This window comes from Amphibalanus amphitrite, unplaced genomic scaffold (assembly GCF_019059575.1).
Source record: "Amphibalanus amphitrite isolate SeventyFive unplaced genomic scaffold, NRLGWU_Aamphi_draft 001188F_arrow, whole genome shotgun sequence".
In the NCBI taxonomy this organism is placed as follows: Eukaryota; Metazoa; Arthropoda; class Thecostraca; order Balanomorpha; family Balanidae; genus Amphibalanus; species Amphibalanus amphitrite.
Genome location: NW_024882682.1, coordinates 36,461 through 62,636, shown reverse-complemented (window position 1 = coordinate 62,636; position 26,176 = coordinate 36,461). Strand labels below are relative to the sequence as shown.

The 26,176-nt window shown below is 48.6% G+C and overlaps 2 protein-coding genes across 3 annotated transcripts in view; one reads left to right on the top strand and one right to left on the bottom strand.

Moving 5' to 3' along the window:
* Positions 1-21,942, top strand: part of LOC122370947 (blood vessel epicardial substance-like) — a 47,905-nt gene extending 25,963 nt beyond the window's left edge. The window contains exons 2-7 of the mRNA XM_043346937.1: positions 2,660-3,205; positions 6,992-7,166; positions 8,570-8,681; positions 8,960-9,193; positions 10,603-10,671; positions 19,201-21,942. Coding sequence (XP_043202872.1) covers positions 2,682-3,205; positions 6,992-7,166; positions 8,570-8,681; positions 8,960-9,193; positions 10,603-10,640 — 1,083 coding nt within the window. The 5' untranslated portion in view covers positions 2,660-2,681 and the 3' untranslated portion in view covers positions 10,641-10,671; positions 19,201-21,942. The remainder of the gene's footprint in view (positions 1-2,659; positions 3,206-6,991; positions 7,167-8,569; positions 8,682-8,959; positions 9,194-10,602; positions 10,672-19,200) is intronic.
* Positions 21,943-23,015: 1,073 nt separating this feature from the next.
* Positions 23,016-24,708, bottom strand: LOC122370948. 2 transcript variants are annotated; one of them, XM_043346938.1, is made up of 4 exons: positions 24,665-24,708; positions 24,005-24,103; positions 23,524-23,689; positions 23,016-23,252 (listed from the first exon to the last, which is right to left on the bottom strand). In XM_043346938.1, exons 1-3 carry the CDS (start codon positions 24,680-24,682, stop codon positions 23,576-23,578), a joined length of 231 nt encoding a protein of 76 aa, XP_043202873.1. In that variant the 5' UTR covers positions 24,683-24,708; the 3' UTR covers positions 23,016-23,252; positions 23,524-23,575. The 2 variants fall into 2 exon arrangements, with proteins under 2 accessions (XP_043202873.1, XP_043202874.1); XM_043346939.1 differs by having other exon boundaries at positions 23,246-23,271; positions 24,665-24,706.
* Between the last annotated feature and the right edge of the window lie 1,468 nt (positions 24,709-26,176).

Here is a 26,176-nt window from a genome sequence, read left to right as displayed (position 1 = left end):
TTGAAATTCAATATTTCCGATTTAAGGCATTGCTCGATGTTGTGAGTGCCGAAACCGGTAATTGTGAGCCAGGGACCCCATTTTGGCTATCTCAACTCAAATCTAATGTTAAGGTGGGAGGGTCCCTTTAACAGTTATCACCTCGCACTGCAGTCGCCAACTTGGTCACTAAAGTGAGTGAGGGGTAGGAAAGACCGCGTTTGAGTAACTGACGTCATTTAAAAAATATGTGCTGTCGCAGCTCTAGTCCATCAGACATCAATCGTGGACACTGACGCAGATTCTACCCTACCCCTCAGTCATGGACACCATGATGTGCGGCTCCTAACTCCTCCCCCCGTAGCTTACTTGTCAGCAGCACCCCATCATATCTGTGCAGGCAGCGCTCCGTCCTTCTGGCGTGGTCTGTCGATCCCAGCACTCGCGGTGCCCTCGATTCCGCGTAATATGATACCCGGGCAGTGGGCACAGCGAGTCCCCAGTGTGAATGGAGACATCGGAGCCGGGAGCATGGAGACGGAGGGAGCGGGGAGGAGGGAGGGAAGGAGGGAGAGAGTGAGAGAGAGAGAGAGAGGGGGGAGAGAGAGAGGGAGACAGACAAACAGACAGACAGACGGACAGACGGACAGACAGACAGACAGACAGACAGACAGACAGACAGACAGACAGACAGACAGACAGAGACAGTGACATAAAGAGACAGACAGAGACAGAGACAGAGACAGAGACAGAGACAGAGACAGAGACAGAGGGAAAGAGAGAGAAAGAGAGAGAGAGAGGGGAGGGAGAGGAGGGAGACAAATACATACATAGTCAAACTCCTCATTCTGCTCGGTAGCTGAAAGCACCAGGATAGTTTCACGATGACTGAAAATTATTGTCATCAGGGTCAAATGAAACCTTCAAACTGAAAATGGTGCTCGTTGCCAAGCTATGACAGCTGTTATGTCAAGTGCAATAACAGTGACCGCCAAAGCTGAACTAGATAATCAGTGATTTCAGCTGGAACACCAAAGTGCTGTCAAAACTACTTCAATCAAAGCAAATGGTGGACCGATGTCGCAGATAAAGCAGATATTTATGCGATATAAATGGTTGCCAACAATTTTCGGCAGCTTAAACACATACCAATTATGCATAAGTATGCTTTTGAACATTATTTGTTGTTGCTGTTATTATTGCATGCGAGCGTCACAATGCAATATAAATGTTTCAGTCCTTACCTGGTAAAGGAGGAGTTGTTCACTTTATTGGTGTCTGCCATTGACAACACCATACAGCTACGATGCCAGAAATTTATGGTAACAATTGAAACTTTGACACATCAAATTCATTCAGCGTGCTGAATAATTGCAACGACAAAGCGTTTCATGTGGCCGATGCAAGTAGAATTATGCATATCATTAGAGTGAACTGTGGGTAACTGGTGGGCATGCGTTGTGCATATGCATGACGAGACCTCAACCTTTGATAAATACCAGGATCTGATAACAGCAAAACTGGCATTCCAGACTATTGTCAGTCCAGACAGGGTATTGATATAGGATTACCAAAATTATATTTTTCTTGCGTATTCTTTTCGCCAGACATATACAAAAGAAGGAGAGGTAAATTGTATCATAATGACTGTGCTCCAAAAATGTGCATTGGCCTATGCAAGATCTTTTTAAAACAAATGTCAAATGAGTCTAACTGTTTGCTCTTAGGGTAAGTTGTCATTGTGGTATGGTTGCGATTGCGATTGCGTTGATTGCATTGTCGCAAGGCCGCCACTACCTGCAATTTCATGCCATTACACAATGACAATCGAAAAGCAAGCTTTCAGACAAATTGCATGCGTGAGCGAATTCCGACTTTTTTATTTTGAGTGATATACCCCGACGATGAAAATCAAACAATACAAATGAGAAAAGGCAGATTTCATGTACCGACTGCACTCTGACGCACCATGTCAGGACCGACAAAATATGTTAGCATAATCCCGGTCATATTGCAGCTCGGAATCAACCTACTCCATCCCATTCGTGTTTCCTAATCGAGCCGGGACTCTTCGCGTGCGTACTTGCACTCCTGTTCCTAGATAGCGCTAGTGTCTGGCGCCTGAAGTTATGCTGTACCGCAGCACTCCATATGTGCTCGCGCTCCTGTTCATAGATGGCGCTAGTGGCTGGTGCCTGAAGTAATACTGCACCGCAGCACTCCATACAGCAGGCTCTGCCCATTCCGCGGTGTCTATTTGTTATGATCGACGTTTAACTCACCTTTCCATGCTTCTATCCTCAGGATACTGAAATCCTTCTCCTCCACGCCGCAACCCCCTCCGGGCTGGACAGGCAACTTTATCTCATGCGGGCTGCTCCCTTGGAGCGGCACCGCTGCTCCTGAGGGAGCGCACCCCGTAGCCGGGTGCAGTGAGTGCCTTGGGGCTGGGTGGCCTGTCCTCTGGACGGGCTCAGCCCCGGCGACTCACTAGGGTGCCTGCCCAGACCAATGTCTCCCCCTAAATCCTATCATCCTTCCGGCTCTGCAATGGTCTTGTCGACCGAAAGGGCCTAACCCAACAAAACAAACAAAACAAAAAAGACGTTTAACATGTGCCTCTTTTAGTTACGACAGACTGTCATACGCTTATTTGACGCCCCGATTCTCCCTTTTACAGGCGGCCAGGGCTTCTGTTCGCCATGAAGATGTCCCAGATAACCCAGCTGAGCGCGACCATCTCGCCGCTGCTCTCCACCACGGCGGACCCGGAGCTGGACGAGCCCAAGTGCGTCACCTGGCCAGCCGTACACCAGAACCTGTTCCAGGTGGCCAACCTGTTCTACCTGGCAGCGTTCGTGGTGCCGCACACCTTCCGCGGCAGTGCAGCGGCCATGCGCGCGCTGCTCTGTCTCAGTCAGGTGCTGCTGGCCTGCTGGGCGGGCGGGTACATCTGTGCACCTGACGCGCTCGGCTGGAGCTTGGCTCTTCTAGCCGCTAATCTGGTACACATCGGTCACGCGGGGTGGCTGGAGCGGCCCTCACCGGTGCCCGCACACCTGAAGGAGCTGCACCGGAAGCTGTTCGTGCCGCTGCGCGTAGATAACCGCGAGTTTGGGCAGCTGACGCGCGGTGCTGAGCACCACTCGCTGCCGGCGGCCCAAGCTTACGCCGTGGAGGCTGTCACGGCCACCACCGACCGGCTCTCCGTCCTGCTCACCGGAAAGTAAGTACGGACTCTCACCTCACCACTAGCTAGCTTTCCCATAGTGCTTTCTACGAGTTGTATGTTGTTTCATTTAGATTGCACCTGCTTTCTTAGTAAAAAGAATGCTTACCGAAAACCTGTGTTCGAAGCAGCCAGTCCTGCAGTTTTAGCATTTTTAAATGCTATTGGAGGACAGGATTGAAGCAAAGCATATGACATACAAAAGTAATGTAATGACGTATGGGGTTTGTCAGTTTTCTAAATTTGCGTATAACTCATTAGGTACATGTTGATTTATTCAGCCTACTCTGATGACTTTGTATTTAATTTCCCGCCCGTGAATGTTTAACCAATAGCACGCCTGCACAAACAGCAGGAAGTTTGTTGTGGCTTTCGGAAATGAGCTTGATGAATGGAGCTCAGAGGCAGCACATATTTACACTCTCCAGTAGTTGATACAGCTATGTATCACGCGTCCAGCATTCAGCCTATTACAGCGTCCAATGATTTCCGTGCCCACACTAATACTGTTGCGTCAGGGCGGTGGGTGTGTAAAAAAACCCATTAGTGTCATGCGGGGCAGCTGATGTAGATAGCGCAGGTGTAGTTACCTACCACCTACCTTGGTTGTTTTCTCTTTTGGCGGAAACACGCGGTCTCGACTTCCCCTCCTCGCTCGCCCAGGTGTCTGCGTCTGCCGATTCCTTCTTGCGTAGCTGAAAGACGCCCCGAGCGGAGGGGAAGGAGACTTGGGAAGGAACGGGGTGACGGTGGGGCGGTGGGTGGGTCTGTTAGGATCCTAGTTTTACTCTCGCTGATGCACGTTGGTGTGGAACTCGTTCGGCGTAGGAAGACTATGGTGGTGATGTTTGCCAGCGTTGCCTTTCTTTCACGGATTTGTTTTCTTGTTGGATTTTGCTGCTCACATATCGATTCACACATCACTCGCACTCAAGACTGAACAGTGAACATTCAACTCGACTAATGTGCCCCGCGCCCTTGCCGACGGCTCGCCGGCGGGCACCCGACTCCGTCTCCCGGCCGGCCCGGGCGCGGCGCCGCGGCGCGGCCGTCCCGGTTACCTGACCCGGCCGGCCAAAGGTCGGACCGGCTCCGTCCGCCGCTACCAGCCCGCGGCGGGCCCGGGGAGGGGTACTACACTACATTCTTCCATTGTCGTGGTAACATGCTTGGTGAGGGCAAACATTGGCATGATTTCTTTCCCATTAATATTTAAGTATTGCCTGATTATCTCGTCTAGCGCTGCCATCTGTCGAATGTTGTTCTCCCTAGTTGTTCTTCCTAGGGGTCGCCGCAGTCTGCCCCGCCGCAGTCTGCCCCGACACTAATGTTCCGTGATTGTCGCCGGCTCTAATACGGTCCCATTAGTGTCATGCGGGGCAGCTGATGTAGATAGCGCAGGTGTAGTTACCTACCACCTACCTTGGTTGTTTTCTCTTTTGGCGGAAACACGGTCTCGACTTCCCCTCCTCGCTCGCCCAGGTGTCTGCGTCTGCCGATTCCTTCTTGCGTAGCTGAAAGACGCCAAAGGACCGCCAAAAGGATGTACTCGGGCGTGGGATGACGTCACCGATGACGCAGCGCTGCGTGCTCAGCTGGACTATGTTGCAGGCCGCTTGAATGGTGACGACCCAGCCCGCGGCACGTGGTGCGTTGAGGGTGACGCCATGGCTGTTTGGACGGACGCCAGCTCCCTGGTCACCGGAGTCGTGCTGGAGTCAGCGGACGGTGACGTCATCGAGGACGCGTGCTGGCTAAGACATAATGAGGCCACGCACATCAACATGGCCGAGCTGGACGCCGCCAACCGAGGCGTCAACCTGGCTGTCGCCTGGGGAGCGCGGACAATCGATCTCCGCACCGACTCGGCCACTGTTCATCGCTGGCTTGATGACGCCATCAGCGGCCGCGCGCGCCTCAGAACAAAGGCGCACGGGGAGCTGATGATTCGGCGACGTGTGGGGATCATCCGTCAGCTGGTCGGTGAGCTGCGGCTACGACTGTCGGTGACGCTCGTGCGGTCGGCTGAGAACCGAGCTGACGCACTGACCATGTATGCTATATTGAATCGCCGTTAGCGATCACGTGAGTGAGTAAGGTGCAAGTGGTAATCACCACCGGCGTGTTATGGGACGCGGCGAGGAACGGGCGAGACAAAATGGCGCCCGGCGCCGGGGGGGGGGGGGTAATCTCCCCATGCACGCGGTGAAAGCCGTCGACAGACCTAGTTAGGTAGCAGGGAATGTCCAGTAACATACCTGCAGTTTTGTGCGCTGGCGAGGGGCCATCGCGACCACAGTAGGATCCTAGTTTTACTCTCGCTGATGCACGTTGGTGTGGAACTCGTTCGGCGTAGGAGACTATGGTGGTGATGTTTGCCAGCGTTGCCTTTCTTTCACGGATTTGTTTTCTTGTTGGATTTTGCTGCTCACATATCGATTCACACATCACTCGCACTCAAGACTGAACAGTGAACATTCAACTCGACTAATGTGCCCCGCGCCCTTGCCGACGGCTCGCCGGCGGGCACCCGACTCCGTCTCCCGGCCGGCCCGGGCGCGGCGCCGCGGCGCGGCCGTCCCGGTTACCTGACCCGGCCGGCCAAAGGTCGGACCGGCTCCGTCCGCCGCTACCAGCCCGCGGCGGGCCCGGGGAGGGGTACTACACTACATTCTTCCATTGTCGTGGTAACATGCTTGGTGAGGGCAAACATTGGCATGATTTCTTTCCCATTAATATTTAAGTATTGCCTGATTATCTCGTCTAGCGCTGCCATCTGTCGAATGTTGTTCTCCCTAGTTGTTCTTCCTAGGGGTCGCCGCAGTCTGCCCCGCCGCAGTCTGCCCCGACACTAATGTTCCGTGATTGTCGCCGGCTCTAATACGGTCCCATTCCTGAATAGTGAATGCCGTCAGCGAAGTGTGCCGGGGCAAATTGAACCCCATTGATGGTTGGTGGGCTGTTTGGAAGAAAGCGATCAATAGAGACGCTCAAAGGTCAGTGAAAGGTTAGGGCCTACAAGCACGGACATCCAAACACGGCCAGCACATCTTCACTATCGATTTCTGACCCGAGTTCTCGAACACTCGCGTACATCCGGCGGTCGGTGCGGCCATTAGCCGGGTTGGGAGGACGCTCGATGGATCGACCACGCTGCGCTCATAACCCGGCGACAAATGCCGCCCTCCCGACCAGCCGTTTATTGGAATCAGATAAGGAAACGGCAGCCGGGGGAGTGGACCCACCTGTCCCTCGGTAATGGAGCGCTAATGAAATATGGATGGTAACGGGAGGGTATGGCCGAACTCTCCGAAGGACGGTGGGCGCAGTGGGAAACAGGCAGTGAGCTTACTGCGCACTTCCGCAGCGGTGATGTAATGCAAATGAATGGCTAGCACGCCTGTTGCCTGCTGAGCAAATGGATTATGGTCAGCAAGGGTAAATGCGTCTGCAAATGGGTTCATGGGCATTTTCGTGGTGATAAAGATGAAAAGGCGAAAAACGAGGAACAAAAGCTACATTGGTCTCACTTCCTCCATCCCTCTCTCTGTCTATTCCTCCCTTTCTTCCTTCCCTCTCTCCCTCCCTCTCCCTCCCTCTCTCTCTCTCTCTCTCTCTCTCTCTCTCTCTCTCTCTCTCTCTCTCTCTCTCTCTCTCTCTCTCTCTCTCTCTCTCTCTCTCTCTCTCTTTCTTTCTCTCTTCCTCTCTCACGCGCCCCATGAGTGTATATGCGATACATATTTGTAGTGTGTAGGTAATGTCTATTCCCATGTTCTTTTTCAGGCTGGAGGTGCTCTGTGACGGCATTCACCTACATTACGTCATTCCAAACCAGTTTATCGACTCTCCGGAGTGGGAGTCGGAGCGGGCTTTCCGGGATCGTCCGAACGAGTCGGGTCCGGGTCCGGGCGTGATCTCCAGCGTCAGTCCCCGGCTGGATCCGGACGACGTCTATCAGGTCAGTCAGCGTCACTTAACCCTCGCCCGTAAACGGTGTTTTGCCACCTTCGCCCATGCAGGGGCGAAGTTGGTGCGACCCCCCCCCCCCTGGCGTTTGAAAACGGAGCGTCGTAGAGCTTAGCGGAAAAGACCAACGGATTGCTCTCAACGAGATCTCGCGATTGGTGGTATATTTTTTGGTCCTAGTTCAACATTTGACCTACTTATGACCGGTCAAAGGTCAAATTTAGGAAAAAATCTAACTTTTTTCAGATTTCCGCGCCGATTGCGGCAAAACGGTAAGAGATGTCGACTTGAAACCTTCACTATCGTGATCCTTGATCAATTCTCTATCGTATGGTGTGTATTTCGATGTCATAACTCTAAACATGATGCGTTGGGAGCATCGGAAGTCTGCAAGGTCATTTGTGCATTGGGTCACGTCAGGCGTGTGACGTCACTGACCTGACCCTGACCCAAAATGAACTACAAGAAACAACCGACGATGCCTGAAATGGATAGCAAATTCGAATTCAGGGCATTAAAATACCCCGAATAGGCATACAAGTGCAAGAAGTCATTACAGGTCAACCGAGGTCACTGACCTTACCTTGACCTTGAGTAACCTTCAAAATGTCAACGGACATTGTGCCAATGTCAAATCACCCAGTTGTGATTCTAAAACAATCCATCAGTGTGTCAGGTCAGTCGGCATTTATACCAATGTGAACCAATCTCCAATTTAGCGTAAATCTGGTCGGAGGTTGTTCCCTTTATGACGTCATAACTCCGTGACCTGACATGACCTTGACAAAAAAATACCAAAAGTTGCGCAAAGGATGCCCCAAAGGGTACTGAAAATTTGAGCAGGCTATCTGAAACGGTTCGGCGTGTAGCTAAGAAAAACCTCAGGGGGGCTGCACCCCCCCCCCCCCCCCGACATGGGCGAGGGTTAAATCGCGCAGTGCCTAATGACTGAGAGACCTCTAACTAGAAACATTCGTCGTATTTAGCTTTTTTGTGCATTGTGTTATCTATTGAAACAATGGAATATAACTAATGATGACTATCGTCTGTCGACTATAGTCAGCATTCCATCATGATGGAATGCTGACTATACTTCAAATTCATCAGGGTAAGCGATAGCGAGCAATATGCTTATGCTCTTTGCCTTGCGCGATGGCTGTAGGCAACCGCAGCCTCAGCCAACCGACAATCCTAGGACCTTTTTTGCAATAGGCTGCAACTGTGCCGTATATGCTGCTTTTTATTTGTGTCTAGCGCCACTATCTATAAATACCTACAACTCTTTTTCTTCTGATTACTGACAACAATACGGGTGTATGATTGGAGTTATTACAATGCAGAGGGCTGCCGTCGTTGATATACGCTCGAATTTACTAGCCACTTATGTTGTTGCAGGTGTCCATTGTTGCTGTGGAGGACTCCACATATCTGACGTGGAGTTCCAGTGTTCTCACGCCCATATTGCGAAACAGTAGTTTCCTCAATGCTGTGATACATAACCTTGTAGGTGAGTAAGCTTCGAGCAGGTGTTCACCACTTGTGTATGGATTTACTCTTAAGAACGAGTGCTGTTGAGGTGATAGCCTGTCTCTGTCGCCGTTCAAGCGTAGCTTTCGGTGTGTCACTTCTTCTCACTGTATACCTACACCGGATTATCTTGCGTGTTGTGGTGTGCTCCTGTCCCTTCCAACATCTACACCATGTTCCATCATGCGCTTCTGCATCTGACCCGGTGCCCGACCGGTCATGTGTTTACCTATCTGACTCGATGCCCTGACCGGCCAGGTAAGGACATCTCTCAGAAGCTGTACCGGGTGGCCGAGGGTCTGGGCGGCAGTCGCCATTGGGACAGTCTGAACGCTGGCCGCCGGTGCAGCGGACCGTTCTCTCCCATCCAGCTGCGTTCCAACAGTGTGGATAGGGTACACACGGGCACCAAAGGACTGATGAGGAGCCAGGTGTGGCTCGGCAACCACAGCCGACGGGGGTCGCACGCAGCCGCCGGCGCCGACGCGCTAGGTGAGAGACTTGTGGTCGTATCTGGCTGTGTGTCTCGTAGCCGGCCTGTCAGTCAGCCGGTCAGCTATGCATATGCCGGCTGCCTCATAGCTATTTGATAGCCAGCTGACAGGCTGCCTACCGTAAAGCTGGCTGGTTGTCTGGCTACCTGGTCGGTCTGTTGGCTGAGTAGCTAGCCCCTGGCTAGCTGGCTGGCTGGTTGCCTATAACTGGCTGGCTGGCAGGCTGGCTGGCTTTTGGGGTTAGTTCCCAGAGCATGAAGACAAATGGAACCTCTGTGGTAGTAGCTCAGCATGTCATGGTCGTATGTTCAGCCAACCTAAATATGTCCGTGAGGGCTTTGCAATGTGAGAGAAACTCCCGACCTTGGCCTTTGTCAAAATTGGTATTTATGGCAGGGCTGTGTTGCAATTTCCCGCTTCGCTATTCCCAAAGTTGTTTGAATTTTTCACCTTTCCTTCACTTTTCATGGTATGTACCATGCACGTAACTAGAGCGCCTTTCAGATTTCTAAGAAATGTTTCTTTTCTATACAGCTGAGGCTAAACCTTTGTCAGCCGCTCAATATATCGCGAGGAGAGACAGCCGAGACATCCTATCAGGCCTCACTGATCTAATCTATGAACACGCCAGTCCGGACGGATATATGTGAATGGAATGGCCGCAGCCGGCCGCCCCCATCCCCAGTCTATGGCGTCGTCGTAAACAAAGCCTGGTGACGTCACAAACAAATACTGGTGACGTCACAAACAGTGATCCAGTGACGTCACACCCAGAGACAGCTCCAACGACTCCAATCGCTCGTCTCTGTAAATATTTGCCCGCTGAATTTGCCGCGCCCCGCCCGCAGGCGTCCAATTGGACCTCCCAGGCCCCAGCTCGTATCAACGCTGAGCGACCCGGTTAGCGTCGGCTAGCTGACATTGCGGCGGACCAATTAAAGGCTTTGGGGACTATCGGCTACCAACGGGATTTTACTGGGACTGGGCAGCCCAGACCGGACCAAATTCAGAACATACTAAAGTTATGTAATGGCGCATCGAAATAAACTCCCCCTGTCGTTAGGTGCGTTGATAGGACATTCATTTTCATGTTTCTGTTGATAGGCAAATTACTTGTCAGCGGACCAGAAACTTTTTTTGTAACAAATGTTAGTGCGGTACATAAATACCCTGCATGAATATCAAAGCTTCTTTTCATGAGGCTTTGACTCGGGTCAGAGTATTTTGATATTTTATGGAATATTTACATTACACTTACCTATATGTAGATGCACTGTTGACAACAGAGCCGCTGTTTCCTGTCCGTGTCCACCCCTACTCGTCTGCTGGTCCCGACTCGTTGGCCGGCTTGTCGAACCTCTGCTCTGTTTCTCTCTCACTCTCTCCACTCTGTTTGCACACTTGCAGTGAACCCAGCACACCGTCGTCTCTACCATTTCCACTGAGCTCGGGACAGTCGACAGGACCTGACGCCAGGTAACCGCCGGTCCGGCCACCGCCTCTGACACGGCCCGTGCCGTCCCGTGTCGTTCCGTCCGTGCCGTGCCGTGTAGTTCTGTCCCAAGCCCCGATGTTCTTTGATGTCGCGTGGTGTGTCGCTCAAAATGTCGACGTTGTTCGTCGCTTTCCAGAAAGGTCGTTACGGCGTGTTGTCATTCGATGTTCTGCATGAGCCAAACTAACGTCAACATGGCTTCAAAGTGGGAACATGTTTGTGGATGGGCGATTACTATAGGTCCCGCGACCCACGCCTTGCATGTAGAATTCACTCACCAGCCTGTCCCCACCAACCCTCGACTACTCTGAATCGGTGTGTGTCTTTTCTGTCCGCAATTTTTACCGTTTGGACTCAGGCACAGATAACAGTAGTACTACTGTTATCTGTGACTCAGGTCTTTACGTTTGTACACTCACAAATGTTTGCGGTGTTAAATGTCGCCGATCTATCACGCCAAGGAGCGCGTGTTTTTTGCCCAGCTGTTGTATTGATTCCTTTTTCCCAGCACCCTGTGCTGAAGTAGACGGCACATTGAGTAGTGACAGCATCCCGTTGTTATTTGTGACTGCTCTGGCTGTGCCCGGATCGACGGTTCCCTGAAAAGGTCCTGGCGGCTCCTGAGACTGCATTGTAACTAGCCAAGCTTAGCTAGATTACGTGGTTCAATAATATTTTCACTGCCTCGGGGACGTGGTTCCGTATCAACAACTAAAAGCGATACTGCAGCTCCATGGTTTCATATATCCGTGGTCCTCTGGTCCCTAACTCCCCCTGGTTCCGCGGTTCCATGGTTGCATGGTTTCGTGGTCCGTGGCTCGCCGCTGTGACAGGCGGTGTCAGCTCGGCGGCTTTAATATCCGGGAGAGTCGGAAGCGAGCCTTCAGCGGAGACAGCCGTCACCACCGGTCGCGGCATGAACTCGTTACGGAAGACGGATGGCCGACAAGTTTCACCCACTGCATGATTTTTGCAAAATTCCTGTACAGGAAGATGAATCACGTTTTCACCTCGAGATTTGCAATGATGCTAAGAGCACACGTCTTTTGAGCTGCAGCTCTGCTGCATGCTGCTTGTATATGCGCGGCGTTCAGTATTAGATGGAGATGGGACCCAATACAGAATCTATATTACTATTTGAGGAGGGTGCGTCTGTCCGTTACCGAGGTCCCGACTTGGTCGTGCTTTGCGTGGACTACAGGCCAGACCGTTGCACCTAGCCCGGTGAAATTTGCACAACTTATAGATCAAGGATGCGCGACGTGCCTTTGAGGGGTCTCAGCTCGATCGGATTGATAGGGAGCGCGTGGCGCGTGCTCAAAAAGTGCAAATTCGCGTCATAGACTTTACATGTATAAATCGGCGTGCGAAATCGGGCGAAAACAGCCAAATTTGCCCGACACGGGTCCGGTTCCGGCGCAATATCTTGGTGACCAGGGTTCCGACCGGCACGGGGAAAACAGCATCGTGTAGATAATTGAGTGGGCAATTGAATGGTGTGCGATACAGAGGATAGCACGCGCCACGTGCACCGGGGAGGGCACTTTTGTTGAAAATTGCGGTTTTTGGCGGATTTTGGAATTGATTTTATTTTTAGGTGACCGTTAAACAGAGCGAGTTGGAACAACGCCTGTTGGCAAGAGAAATGGGGTTCCGGACAAAAAGTCAAATGATAAAAGGTAAAAGGATGATTAGTCAACAGACATTACGTCAAAAGCAAGAAGTCAAAAATCTTAAAAGTCAACAGGTAAAAGGTCAACAAAGAGGAAGGTCAAAAGGCAAAAAGTCAAAAAGGATAAAACGTCAAAAGATAAAAAGTGAAATTTCCAAAAAGTCAATGAACAAAAAGTCAACTAGCATAGAAGTCAAAAGACAAAAAGTCGAATGGACATAAGGTCAAAAGACAAAAAGTAAAAACGGCAAAAAGTCAAATTGCCAAAAAGTAAAAAGGACAAAAGTCGAAAGACAAAAAGTGAACAGGTCATAAAGTCAAAATCCAAAAAACCAAAAGGACAGAAAGTCAAAAGGACAAAAAGTCAAAAAGACATATAGTCAAAGTCCAAGAAGTCAAAAGGAAAAAAATCAAAGGGACAAAAAGTCAAAAGGACAAAAAGTAAAGAGGACAAAGGTCAAAAGACGAAAGGTCAACAGGACATAAAGTCAAATTACGAAAAATCCAAAGGAAAAAAAGCCAAAATCCAAAAACTCAAAAGGACAAGTCAAAGAGACAAAGTCAATGACACCTGGATCATCAGTCATTACATACATGAGATAATATTTACAAACAGCTGTACACAATTAAGCAGGATGCTGCACAATATAACCTGCATCATTGGACATTGAAGCGAGACTGCCTCCATTGCGCGACTGATGGGGATTCCCATGGCCCGCAACCGCGACTCAGCTGGTCACACGGGCATGCTTGGCTGAAATCTGACACTTACGTGCTAGGTGGGAGCTCGCTCGCATCGTAAGGTTGTCATGAGGCAGCGGTATATGATCCTTCGAGACAACTGGCTGTCCCAGGCGCAGTTTACTGGAATTATTTCAACAAATATAGTAACCCGGAATGTTATCGTTGACTTTTCATCCGGGAATCAGAGAAATGTACCGCCTACCATATAAAAATTGTGAAAAGCTGATTGATCCAAATCAAGGTGGTACGAATCACGGGAGAAAATGGTGTTTGTCAATTTTGTGCCACTTTGTTTATCAAAATGGTTTTGCTCCATAATCTGATATCTTTGGCAGTTAAAAATGGCACCGTTGGAAAGAGCATTCAATTCTGTCCAAGGTTCAGTCTTCATTTTTACATTATAAGCAACAGTATTCTTAAAAAATGTAAATGTTCCAAACCATTACATTGTCATTTTTAACGAAACTAGATGGCATGTTTTGCGCTATAACTGTGCGTTTTGATAGATGCGTTTGAGGGGGCATTAGTTTGGGTGTGGGAACTTTTGATTTTTATTTGTCTTATTTTGTCGGAGTTGGATATTTGTTTGTACGGCATGGTATGCTGGTGCTGGTTGCGGGTTGTTAGAGCCTTTCTCATGGTTTGCCTTTATCGAACTCAAACCCACCCTACCCTACCCTAACCTAACCATACCCTACCTTACTAATAACACATAGTTACCCTTCTCATACTCGATTAAAGTAACGTACCAAGTTTGAGCGCAATTGGCCCAGCCGTTCTTGAGATATCAAACTGGCCCACTGCACGTGCGCACGCGCTAGCTGAGACTCCAGATGACTTGTGCCAGCCACCTTTCTAAATTGTCCCCAACAGTGAACAAAATTTGAGCGAAATCGGCCCAGCCGTTCTTGAGATGTAGAAGCGGACCCCTCACGTGCGCACGTGCAATCGATCCACCCTACCTGTCAGAAATGACGATGCATCGCCAGGTTATTGTCCCCTCCACCCACAGTCCAAGTTTCAGCGCAATCGGCCCAGTAGTAGCTGAGTTATTCCTAGTACAATAATGTGCTGTTTACTGGTAGGCGCTTATTTTCAGTGTTTGGAATTCCCCTTTGCGGGCGGTGCATTGCAGCCCATGCTTTGAAAGCTATTAACAAAATTTGAATGGCCTGCCGGCCATAAGCCATCGATCGGATTTTGTCGAAAAATACCTGTAACGTTAACGAAACACGGTCGTATGTTTGAGTCATTTTCACCAAAGTTTATTGACTTTTCGATAATATTTTGGGTGGATATTGGTCAGAAAAGAATGCTCTTTCCGAATATGTAGGTTTCATAGCGATTGATTAACGTTTTCAATACGTTTCGATGTTGTAAAGGACATCGCGCTCCGCGCGAAATAAATTTTCCAATTAATGTTTCATTATTAAGGAAATGGTACGGATCATCGCTTTTTATCTGCTATCCTCTGATTACACGTATATTTGCCTGCAAAATGGCACCACACCGATTTCATTCCGTTAAGCCGTTTTCCAGCGGCATCGATTTTCCCGTCACAATGCACGAAATCGGTCATTTTTTCACAACCGGGGATGCTGTCTTGCACGTGGCGCGTGCTACACTATGAAACCATATCAATACGCTAGGCCCATCTCTCCTCTATCCATTGGTGGCAACCGCTTTTCGCTGCGTCCACCCATTGCCGAGATATCAAGCCGGAAAGCGAGCCGTGTCGGCCCGATTTTCGGCCGACCGCCGCTCTCGCCGACACCATGCTCTCCCTATGAGAGCGCCCTTTTGCACGTGACGACGGCGCACCCCTGGTCCGATCACGCCCAAATTTTAATACAAAGGCCGCCCACGCCCACAGATTGGGCATGCCAAATTTCACGTCGATACGCGGCGCCTTTCAGGCGCAATAAGACACATAAGGCATGACGGATTACGCACGGACAACTTATAAATCATAGGCACCTCGATGGGATGTATCTTTTTTTGTTTTGGCCGTCAAAAAGCAATCGAACAAAATGGATACCAACCAAATCGACACAGACCAACCCAATACCCACGGGTCAAAAATAACCCTCTTTCGCGTTGCGGAGCACGCGGGTAACCCTAGTGGCATTCTATTTTATCTATCTGCGCTGCGCTGAAATTCAATTTCACCATGGCTGAAACATAAAATGAAACAGAGTTATCAGCGCCGAAACTATTCCAACCGCATTCAGAAACCGCTGATTCTATTCCTTTACCGCTGACTAAATTTCAGACGACTGTCAACACTTTTATATCATTTTATGACAATCAGCTATTTGAACAGTGAATAGCTCAATTTATCGTTGATGGTGGCAATCGGCCTTCAACGCTGCCGAATAGTCGGCACAACTGGCTGCCGCATTGAAGTTTCCCAAATTGATGAGGAGCGGCATTTTGCATGTAACTCGGCAGGCGATCGACAGCGCCAGGGCCGGCTCAATGCCCACTCAGGCCGGCGCGCACTGTGCCGCCGCCGTTCAATATTGACGCGGAGGGAGGTGGAGAGCGTCAGTGCCGTCCCTGGCCGCCCGTTCGTTAGCTGCACTGGCAGACATACGGGGTCTGCCACCGGTGCCAACCGCCTCGGTGCCATTAAGATGCCGGTGCTCCACGCAGCAATGCCACCGACGCCCATCGCGCCGGCCGGCCGTGCTCCTACACGGGATTCCATGCATACGCAGCGGCAGTGCGTGACGGTTGTATTTATGGGGCAGGGTACACGAACGACAGGGACACGGCAACAGTCTACAGGTGACGCGGTGCATTACTCGGGCACATAATGGGTGTACTGCATGTCATGGACTACCGGCTATGATAAATAACGATTGTTGGTGCTGTGTGTGACACCGAGTATCACTTGTTGGAATAGGTGAGCAATGAATTTCCACATGACGGCTGCTATTTTTGTCCATTTGAAAGACATTTTACGAAAAAGGTAAGGTATAAAAAGCGTTAGGTGTTTAATCCTCAAAACACCTAAAAAAACACCTATCCGTGCTTCTATCCTCAGGATACTGAAATCCTTCTCCTCCACGCCACAACCCCCTCCGGGCTGGACAGGCAACTTTATCTCATGCGGGCTGCTCCCTTGGAGCGGCACCGCTGCTCCCGAGGGAGCGCACTCCGTAGCCGGGTGCAGTGAGTGCCTTGGGGCTGGGTGGCCTGTCCTCTGGACGGGCTCAGCCCCGGCGACTCACTAGGGTGCCTGCCCAGACCAATGTCTCCCCCTAATTCCTATCATCCTTCCGGCTCTGCAATGGTTTTGTCGACCGAAAGGGCCTAACCCAACAAAACAAACAAAAAATAATCCTCAAAATACAATACAATGCCTTTCATTCCGATGTCCTTGCGCCTAGAGCAGCTTGCCCTCTCCAAAAACAATTCTATTTTTAATCTGGCCTTTAGGTTTGGCTGTTCAGGACTTTTCATTTTCGTCCTCCACCTAAAGATGATTTTTTACCAATGATCTTGTGGTGTCGACCACTTATCGGACCAGTGTCATCGGCCCGTGGGGCGACTCCCGGTCCCCCTGTGGACCGTTATTCTCAGTTCCTAGCTGACTCACAGTTCCAGGTCGTTGGCTCCATGGCACGGCCCGGCGCGGCGTGCAATGTCTAGCTGTGGACCCATCGCGTGCTCCTGAGGTCCTCGTTGGCTGGGCCGGTGCCATCAGGCGCCATTAAGTATTCAACTGGGCGTGTTGCGGCCACTGCTTCGTGCCTATCCCCTTACAGGAGCCAGGCACGGCCGATGTGGGACACTGTGAGTCACCAATCCGCCCCTATCCTCCCAGTATATAGAGCCAGGCACGACCCATATAAAGACAATTTTAGCCACCACTTTATACCAATTACCCATCCCTTACAGGAGCTGCAGGCACGATCCGTGTATGACCGAATGTCATTTTTCATACGAATTACCCATCCCTCATCTTTTCAGTGGAGCCAGACACGACCCATGTTGGGCCAGCATCATCCACCGCACCCCAGGAGCCGTGCCTTACATTACCATCTACCACGCGCGGACCGTGTATGACTGACTGACTAGAATCAGCTATATCATCCGAGGAGTCCATCATTGTCCATGTACCTTGGGAAAATGTTAGCCATCGCTTCGTCCCCAACCCCTCAGGAGAGCCCGAGATGATCCATATAAGGTTAATGTTAGCCACCGCTCCGTCACTATCCCCGCAATAGAGCCAAGCACAGTCCATTTAAGGCCAATGTCAGCTGCCAGTGCCGCTCGAGGAGCCATCCATGCTATCAGACACGCACGGCTCGTATAGGACTGACTGACTAGAATCAGCCATCATCCGAGGAGCCGCCCAATGACACAAGCTCCACACAAGGTGGCACTGACTCGGCACGATTCATGAAATGTTCGGGAGTCTGCTTAGTTGATTGATCTGAGATGAACAATATAATCTTCTATTCATCGTTTGAGGCTGTGTAACATCGGAATTACCAGGAGGCAATTAGTGAAATATAATCTTTGGTTCATGCTGCATTGTAAAAACAGCCTGAACAAAACTACATGAGCTCTTAGCTGACTGCAATGTCATTCATCATTTAGCACATCAATGCCTGAAAAGTCTAAAATAAAGATTTGGGCATCCTCAAGAAACTTTCTAAGCGATTCAAAACGTAGCGGAAAGTTTTTGAAGACTCATGCTCATTTTTTCTCACCAAAGTGCGCGTATGGCTCTTACCTATCAACGTCATCCTGCACCTGATGTAACGTCCGGCGATCACCCATCAATTCTTGGTCATTGGAATGAGCAGTTGTAGCGTAAAATGCCGACTATCCGATTATTTACTAAGCATTAGAAACACTCTGCACACGCATGTTGCACACCTACTACCTTTGGTTATATAGCGTTTAATTTGTGAGGGGGTATGGGCGGTATGGGGCATGAGGAGGAGTAGGAGCCTTCTTGTAATGGGGCACAAAGCCTGTCGGAGGGGAGACAATAGAAAATCGCAATCGTGAGGCGTAGCCGAACAATACAGGTTCACTAATGCTGATGATGGATGCACTTTATTATGAATAAAGAGTGATTGTGCTTTACATACCTACTACGATAGCCTGGGCACTGTAATAACTAGCTGCCCTTTGTCCGTGAGCTCCTAGTCGCAATGCTATCCGAAAGAAACGCTTGATGTGATACTGCGCCGCATGACACAGTCAGACTGACAATATCGTCGCTAGATGTCGCTAGCGGTATACGCCTGTAAGTATGCTGTACCGCATGACCAGGGCAGTAGTTGAAGACACATTGGACGCTCTAGAAGGACCTGGAACGGATCAGGAAACACTAACCTGACATCCGACGTGTGTCACACCGTTCCGTGCTTCTATCCTCAGGATACTGAAATCCTTCTCCTCCACGCCGCAACCCCCCTCCGGGCTGGACAGGCAACTTTATCTCATGCGGGCTGCTCCCTTGGAGCGGCACCGCTGCTCCCGAGGTAGCGCACCCCGTAGCCGGGTGCAGTGAGTACCTTGGGGCTGGCCGGCCTGTCCTTCGGGATGGGCTTAGCCCCGGTGACTCACTAGGGTGCCTGCCCAGACCAATGTCTCCCCCTAATTCCTATCATCCTTCCGGCTCTGAAATGGTCTAATTGGACCGAAAGGGCCTGACCCAACAAAACAAAACAAAAACGACGTGTGTCAACAATGTTGAGTCATAAGCACGACAAATTTGCATACCTTTTATCGAAGTGCAGCGCTGATAGAAAAGTGTGGTGAAAGTGTTTCGCTACTAACCGTTGCTGAGCTGCCCAGGCGGCCAATGGCAGTCGTTATTAACCCGTGATTCTCTCAGAGACTGGCGATGTGGCGTTTTGAAAAGCTTTTAATATGCACGTCTTGCACAAAATGCATGAGAGGAATAAATTTGTTACCTTGCAGTGTGACAGAATGATCGCTTTCAAAGGAGATGAATTGTTCAACAATAATAACGATTACGAGTCGTCTTGATGTTTCTTATTTTCACATCTCGTAACGCAATCTCTGAAACCATTCTCGTCTGACGTCACCCTCTGTGTCGTTGCAGCCGGCTCTCTAAGCCACATGAGAGAGCACCGCACCACTCACGGACGTCCTGAGCTGGGCACGGGCGATCGCAGCCACCCGGCGGCCACTGCCGGATTCAGAAGTATCTCTCTCACTCCCGAGATGGCAGCACGGACACACCGACTGGTCCGCCCCGCCGACCGCATCGGCAGCTCGCCGCTCGCCGAGAGAAACCGGGATCTGAACGACATACAGCTCACTGTCAAGTGAAATGCTTCTCACGCTCGAGTGAGCACTTTCCATGGGAGGGCTTGGAGCGCGCTCGGTCGTATCGTCATCACTCAGCCGCCTGTCGTCGAGATGAGCGCCCACGAGTGACGGTGACACCGCCGCCGGCGACCCAAGACGGCCGACAGGGCAACTTCCCACCACTTCCTGACTAATAGCAGCAGGCGTGTCAAACTGCGTCATGCTGCTGCTGATGCATAGGAGCTGGACACGCAATTGCATCCACCGCCAGCGCATAACACCGACTTTACGACACCATAAGAGTCGCATCTTACCGTACCAGAGAAAAAGAATCCTTAGCAGTTATCAGAGTATGTCATGCAGCCGCACTGCAAAGAGGATCGGGCGCCAAAGGCAATGGGTGACGCCGATTGCATTAATTTCCTAACTTTTGTATGCTACTCGGTCATCGGTTATTTGTAAGATGTATCGGCGAACTTGCATCGTTCAACATGGCTTACCTACCACATGAATTATGTTTGAAAATCATCTATCAGTCTGCTATTGATATTGCTTGATAGACACGAACATACCCTACCAATACATTTTACACCTTGTATGTATAAAATGGTTTTCAGTTTAGTCAGTAACTCGTTTCTGAATGCTGAACTACATGAAGCATTACACATGCATTGTATCGCGTCGAAGTGATGCAACCGTAAAATAATGCGTCGCACGGACTGGCAATACGTCGAAAGCTTGCTTTTGACAAGGATCGGTGATGTTTTGTACCATAAAGAAGTGTAACTGAACTTTATAGGATCGTTGGTTCGATCATTTTCTTTCCACTGATGTATTAAGTGACGCTTTTGTGTTTTGTTCATCCATATTTATTTATTGTTTGATGGATATGTTTGCAGTTTGACCATTGAAGAAAGTTATGCTTGAAAATGGACAGATGCAGTATCTCTAGATTTGCTTACAATTGGAGAAAATGGACAGCTATTTTGCATCACTTTTTATTCTTAGACAGCACGAAATATTAAGCTAAACATGTTTCAAATGTACACACATTGTAAATAGCGCAATTAAAATGAATGCTGATGCTCGGAGACACCTGTCATAGACGTCATTAAGATGCGACTGAATTGATCGAAATGTCTGCGAGACTGGAAACAAACAAACATAGCGCAACCCCATATGTAATTGTACTTAAATGGACGAGTGTTCATATGTGAACTGGTGTGCGTTGTATCTTTTTATTGGAATGGGGCCTACTGTGTGTTTTATTTGGGTATTTTTTAGTCAGCAAACGATATTCAACATAAAATCATAACTTTACATTTAAAAGGAAATTCCTGCATTCAAAAATAGATGCATTGTCTTATGGTAATAATTGCATAAAAATAATTATCACGGAAGCAAAGGAAATTCGTTTTTTAATAGGAATAGTTAACTGCCTTGAGATAAACGAGTCTGACTCATAATAGTTAACCCACGCCCTGATGGGGGCCATTTTGGCCCCCTGTGGTTTTTCTTAAATAACGAGGAAAACGGCGACGCTGCGCCGCCAAATTTTCAGTACCTTTCCGGGCATCAATTTGACACCTTCACAATTTTCAAGTCACAGGTCACCTTGGGTCAGGAGTTATTGAGGTCGAACTGAGGTCATGTTCGAGTAAAAATGAGCAAAAAACATGACATCTTGAAACGCTCACCAATACAGTTAAAAAACAATTTTAAAGTTACTACTAAGGTACTTATTAATTATTATTGTAATTAATGGCACTGGGCGTTTCCAGATTCAAGATTGTCCAATGAAAAAGCCAGAAAATCCTTAATAATAAAAGCTGGAGCATATGTATAAATTATTTACTTCGTTTTTATTTTACACTACGTCAAAATACTTGTGATATCTGCCATTTGCGCATACATATCAAAATATTGCTACACTTGTTGCGTTGATGATGGCATTAGATATGCAGGCTGCGATCTTTGTTTGGTTGCCAGCACGCACATCATATATAGCTGTTTGAAAACTAAAAGAAATATTGCGTGTTCTCTTGATACGGGATTGCTTTGCAGCAAGTGACTGAATTACAATGTGTAGGCACTTTTAGCCTTTATACGGCCATGAACAGGACGACACAACAGTTTGTAACAAGTACCCCTGAAAACACAATCGGAATCAACTGTATATTTACAAATTTGAGTGTGCTACTGTGTTAGCCACTGGCTTGCCGGCATTATGATAAAAGATTCGCAGTTGTGAGTTAATGGCGTCTGAAGCACGTGTCTACATAAAAAGACTATGTAAGCTTGTTTTGTCGTCATTATGTTGACCAAACACTTTGGGAATCACTTTTGTTCACACTACGTAAACACGTCATGTTATGTCACGTAACGTCACTAAATTCACACGGAGTTGCCGGATAATGAGCGGCCTCCATAAAAAGGTGTTGCAAAATTGTGATAAAAGAATTTCAAAAGCGTATATTTGTACTTGCATATCCAGAGACGCACTGTTTTATATGTTGTAATATATGTTTGCATGTTTGAAGTTGGTGTTTTTTTTTTTGGAACCATGGTCTGAAGCGAATGTAGCTGTCTGTTTTCTTGGGCGACACTATTGATGCTTAGCGAATCGAGTAATTTACGAATGAAGTTTGTACAACGAATAATAGTGTTTCGCTCATTATTAGATCAAAATTATTCACAGAGCAGCGCATTGTGTGATTTTAGGAAAAGACAATATCACGATATCATGTAAGAATCGACTCAGATTGAGAGTAGGTAAAAGGTAAGCAGTGTTTTATCAAATGGATTTGGTGGGATAGCAAAAATTGTCAGTACGCACAATTTTCTTTTGTTTAGATGCCATTAGTGAACACAAATAGTTCGATTTTTTATTTTTATTTTATCGTAATTAGAATCTTTAGCTCTCAAACTCATTTTGACAAGGGTTACAAGTATTTTACGCCCCACCCCACCTTCAAATTTATGAGCTTAAAGTCGATTTGTAAAAAGTCAAAATTCGTATTTCGATGGCTTCTGGTGACTTGACCTTTGGTCTGACCAAAGCCTAATCAAAATACTGCTAATCATTCCTGCCGACCTTGCAAAATTTGTCTTTCCTTTCTCGTTTCGTGGCCTCGGGGGCCAAGCTGCGGGGTGAATACACTATTTCCTGACTCGAAATACTGCATTTACGAGTCGGGGCCACGACCACAACGTGTGAAAAGGCAACGCTAGTCGCCGAGTTGAGTAGATGTTGTTGGTTCCAGTTCCAGTTTGCGTCTGGCCTGGCCTGCCGCCAGAGGCATTTTCGGCCGTGTTGGCGTATTTCGGGGTTGGTGGCTGGTTTTCGGTTGGTGCTCAGCTTCTTGCTCTTGGAATGCTGCCCGCAACTAAATCTACACGAACAACGGGACGTTTTTTTTTCCTTTCCTTCTTTTTTCTCTTTTTTTGATGGGCTTTATCTTTTAATTTTTTTTTGCCATTTTCTTTTGCCTCTTTTGTTATTGTACACTTTATGAACACAGCACATTGCGATTTTTTTGTTAAGTGAGCCTTTAATTTTTTGGGGTGTTAATACGTCTATCGTTCAACCATTTAAAACGTTCTAGCATTGGTCCAACACGTGACGTCATATGTATTCAACAACATGCGGGTACATGATCAACAATAGCGCGGCGCTGGGTGGTGCGGCCGGCACTGGTGGGGCGGTGGGATAACGGTCCCCTGCGCGCCCCGGTCAGCCGGCGCCCCTCGGCAGAGGGGACAGAGCGGGGTCAGCCAGGGGCAGAGCCACCGGAACTCCGACCCCGCCACGGCCGGCTGATGAAAAGACTAGTGGGCTTGGTTCTGCAACAAAACGAATGCACTGCACGTCAACATTTTATAATCAAGCTTCATAAAAATGATAAAATCGGAAACGTTTAGGCGTGAGATAAGAACAACGGGACTACACCCAACTAATCACGCAAATTCAAGTGATTTCCATTCGTCGAATGATTCTTGCCCGCTTAATACTTTTCGTACCAAATCCCTCAAAACTAGCCCATTTGACCGTCAGCTGTTATGAACGTTCCTCCTGTTCCTGAGCATCCCGTTCGATCATTGACGCTACACTGACCTCTGCGACAGCGAGCGGGCTCCGTCGCTGCTGCAGAGTCTCTCCGACCGGCTCAGTGGTACTTGGGCTTGTCGTCCTCCGGCTGCTGGACGTAGTAGCCGAACGGGGCAAAGTATTCCTGGTGGTAGCCATCTCCGACCTTGTGCTGGTTGGGGCCGCGGTACGCCTGAGGGCAAGCGGGGTTAGAGGTGCCAGTCACAGAGGCAGGTCACCGAAATGGAACAGGGATTGGATTACCAGCTACATTCGATAGCAGTGAATGGAAATGTTTAAATTTTATTGTATTGCCAGTAGGATAAGAGGTCATTAATATTTCTCAATTATTTCTGAATAAAATCAAAAACGTGTATGATACACAGCTAGGTGATGGTAAAGCGATTTGTCTTTTTAGTTCAGCTTCTTTAGCTTCTGTTCATCACATGCAAAATAATTTATCTCAGCCCTTTCATTATGTTCCACACCAAAAAGGAGACATGCTCACCTGGATCTTGACCCTGCCCTCCTTGGGCTTTCCGTACCCCTGGGGTACGGCAGCAGCCACGGCCAGCAGACAGGCCACGGCCACAGCCAGCAGGATCAGCTGTCGGACAGAGGTCAGGTCAACGAGGTCACGGTCAGGACGCGACGGGTCATCTTGTATGGACGAAATGTCAGGTTTTGTCACCGATACCACAACTCATGCCATCAAGGCTGGAAGATTAGATTAATTATCGGTCCCATTTTGATTGAGACTTTCACATTTATTCTGAATGTAATTTTCAGGTGACTAAAGACAAACACGAGAGCAAAAGCGCAGTTACTGGACTGTCAAAAGGCCAGTGGAATATGCGTGTCTTCCAGTGTCCTGATGGCAAATTGAATATTTTTCATGATCGAGACCAGAAAACATTCGACCTATTGAGAGATCTTCAAGTTAATCACTTCCGGTGGGTGTAGAGTAAAAGTATCCTCATTCCACAGTTATCACTTTCGCAGCTTGTGGCATAACCACCACCATAAGAAAATACAGTCACTGATATAAAGTGCCTGGCACTCCCCGAAAGCTTCTAACCGATCACCACTCTTTCGTTCAGACACTCCCTCGTAACCAACTCTCGCCCAACAGCACTCTGCCACTCTCGAGGAGCCGCGCCCAACTCACGGCTCCGGAGAAACGCATTGCGACTGGATGGCCTATGAAGCAGACACTGCGGCTTGCCTCGCCCCGAACTGCTTTTATACCGGGCCCCAGTCGAGATCGAGAGTAACCGAGCCATGGCCGAGCAGCGAGGAGCCGACGACGAGCCGAGCCGCTTTCTTCTCAGCTCTGCTCAGAGAGTGGATAGCTAATCAACTGATAAACAAAGTTGGGGTGAAGGAAACTGACTTGGTTGCTTATAGCTCTGTCTAATCATCGTGAAAGTTATGAAGTAAATACCAGCAGCGCACTGCAATATCCAGCGAAACCCGCAAAATGTAGTGCCTGCAGTGACCTTATAGAGTATACTTACCTGCATAAACATTAGACAATGCATACATCCAAACTTACATAACTACATACATATGTATTATGTAGTTAGCTATGGGCTGCTCCAAAATCAAGACCTAGAAGAGATGAGGAAGGACGTTGGCCGAAAATAACTACACGATACTAGCCGTCTTCACGACGGCTATCTGGTACACATTTGGTACACATTAGGTCAGCTTTGGTGCAGATTTGGTCAAATTAGGTTAAGTGCGTTTCTTCGTAGCTATTAGCTATAGGGTTGCGCTAATTGTTCATATGCCTTTTTGTCATACTATCAGAAATTATTATCGACTAAAACACTGAAATGAATTCATAATTTAACCCACGTCGTGCTGGGGGGGGGGGGCGTTTTTACGCCCCCTTCAGGTTTTTTGCGAAGTTTTTGGAACATTTGTTTAGACATCAGTTCCGTACATGTAAAAATTTCAGACCTACGTCGTTGAAGGTCAGGTCACCAGATCAGGTCAAGTGATCTTACCTCAGAAAAAGTTCAAAGGCTCGCTTTAGCTACACCGACTGAACGATCACTTTGAATCTTTCAGCGATTGGTACGAGTAACAGTATGTATGAAATGTTTATCTCGGATTTTTTATATCTGTGAGTTGTGACCTTAGGTCAGCTCAGTTTTGCGACATCTCCATTATAAGTCAGTGGGAGAAAATTGAAATGCTCCTCTTTTGGACGAATGTCTTTCAAAACACTCTCAAACATCGGTTCATAGGTAAACATGACAACACTGAATCGGAAAAATGCACCTGTGACCTTTCTGTGTGCCCCTGAGGCCTGAGGTCATCTCAGGTCATGAACGGTCACCAGTAGTTTTTTATATAACTTTTGATAGAGGCGTGCTAGAGCGGTGAAAACACGTCAGATGTGTTCAGCTTGACTATACGGATCGACTGATATGCAACATGACCCTTTCCGGTCAGCTCATGACCTTGACCTGAGGTCAGATTTTCAAAAAACCTTTCAAGGTCTATAAATAATTCATTCGACGCGTCTCGACGAAAGGAACACGATGCTGCCAAAAGTAATGTCGTGGCTCTCTTGAGTCAAAAGTTATTGCCGAAAAACTGTTTTCGTGAAAATGTTTTTTTACAGTTTTTGCCTTTTGGAGGCTAAACCGTTGACCTGAGGTCAAATCTG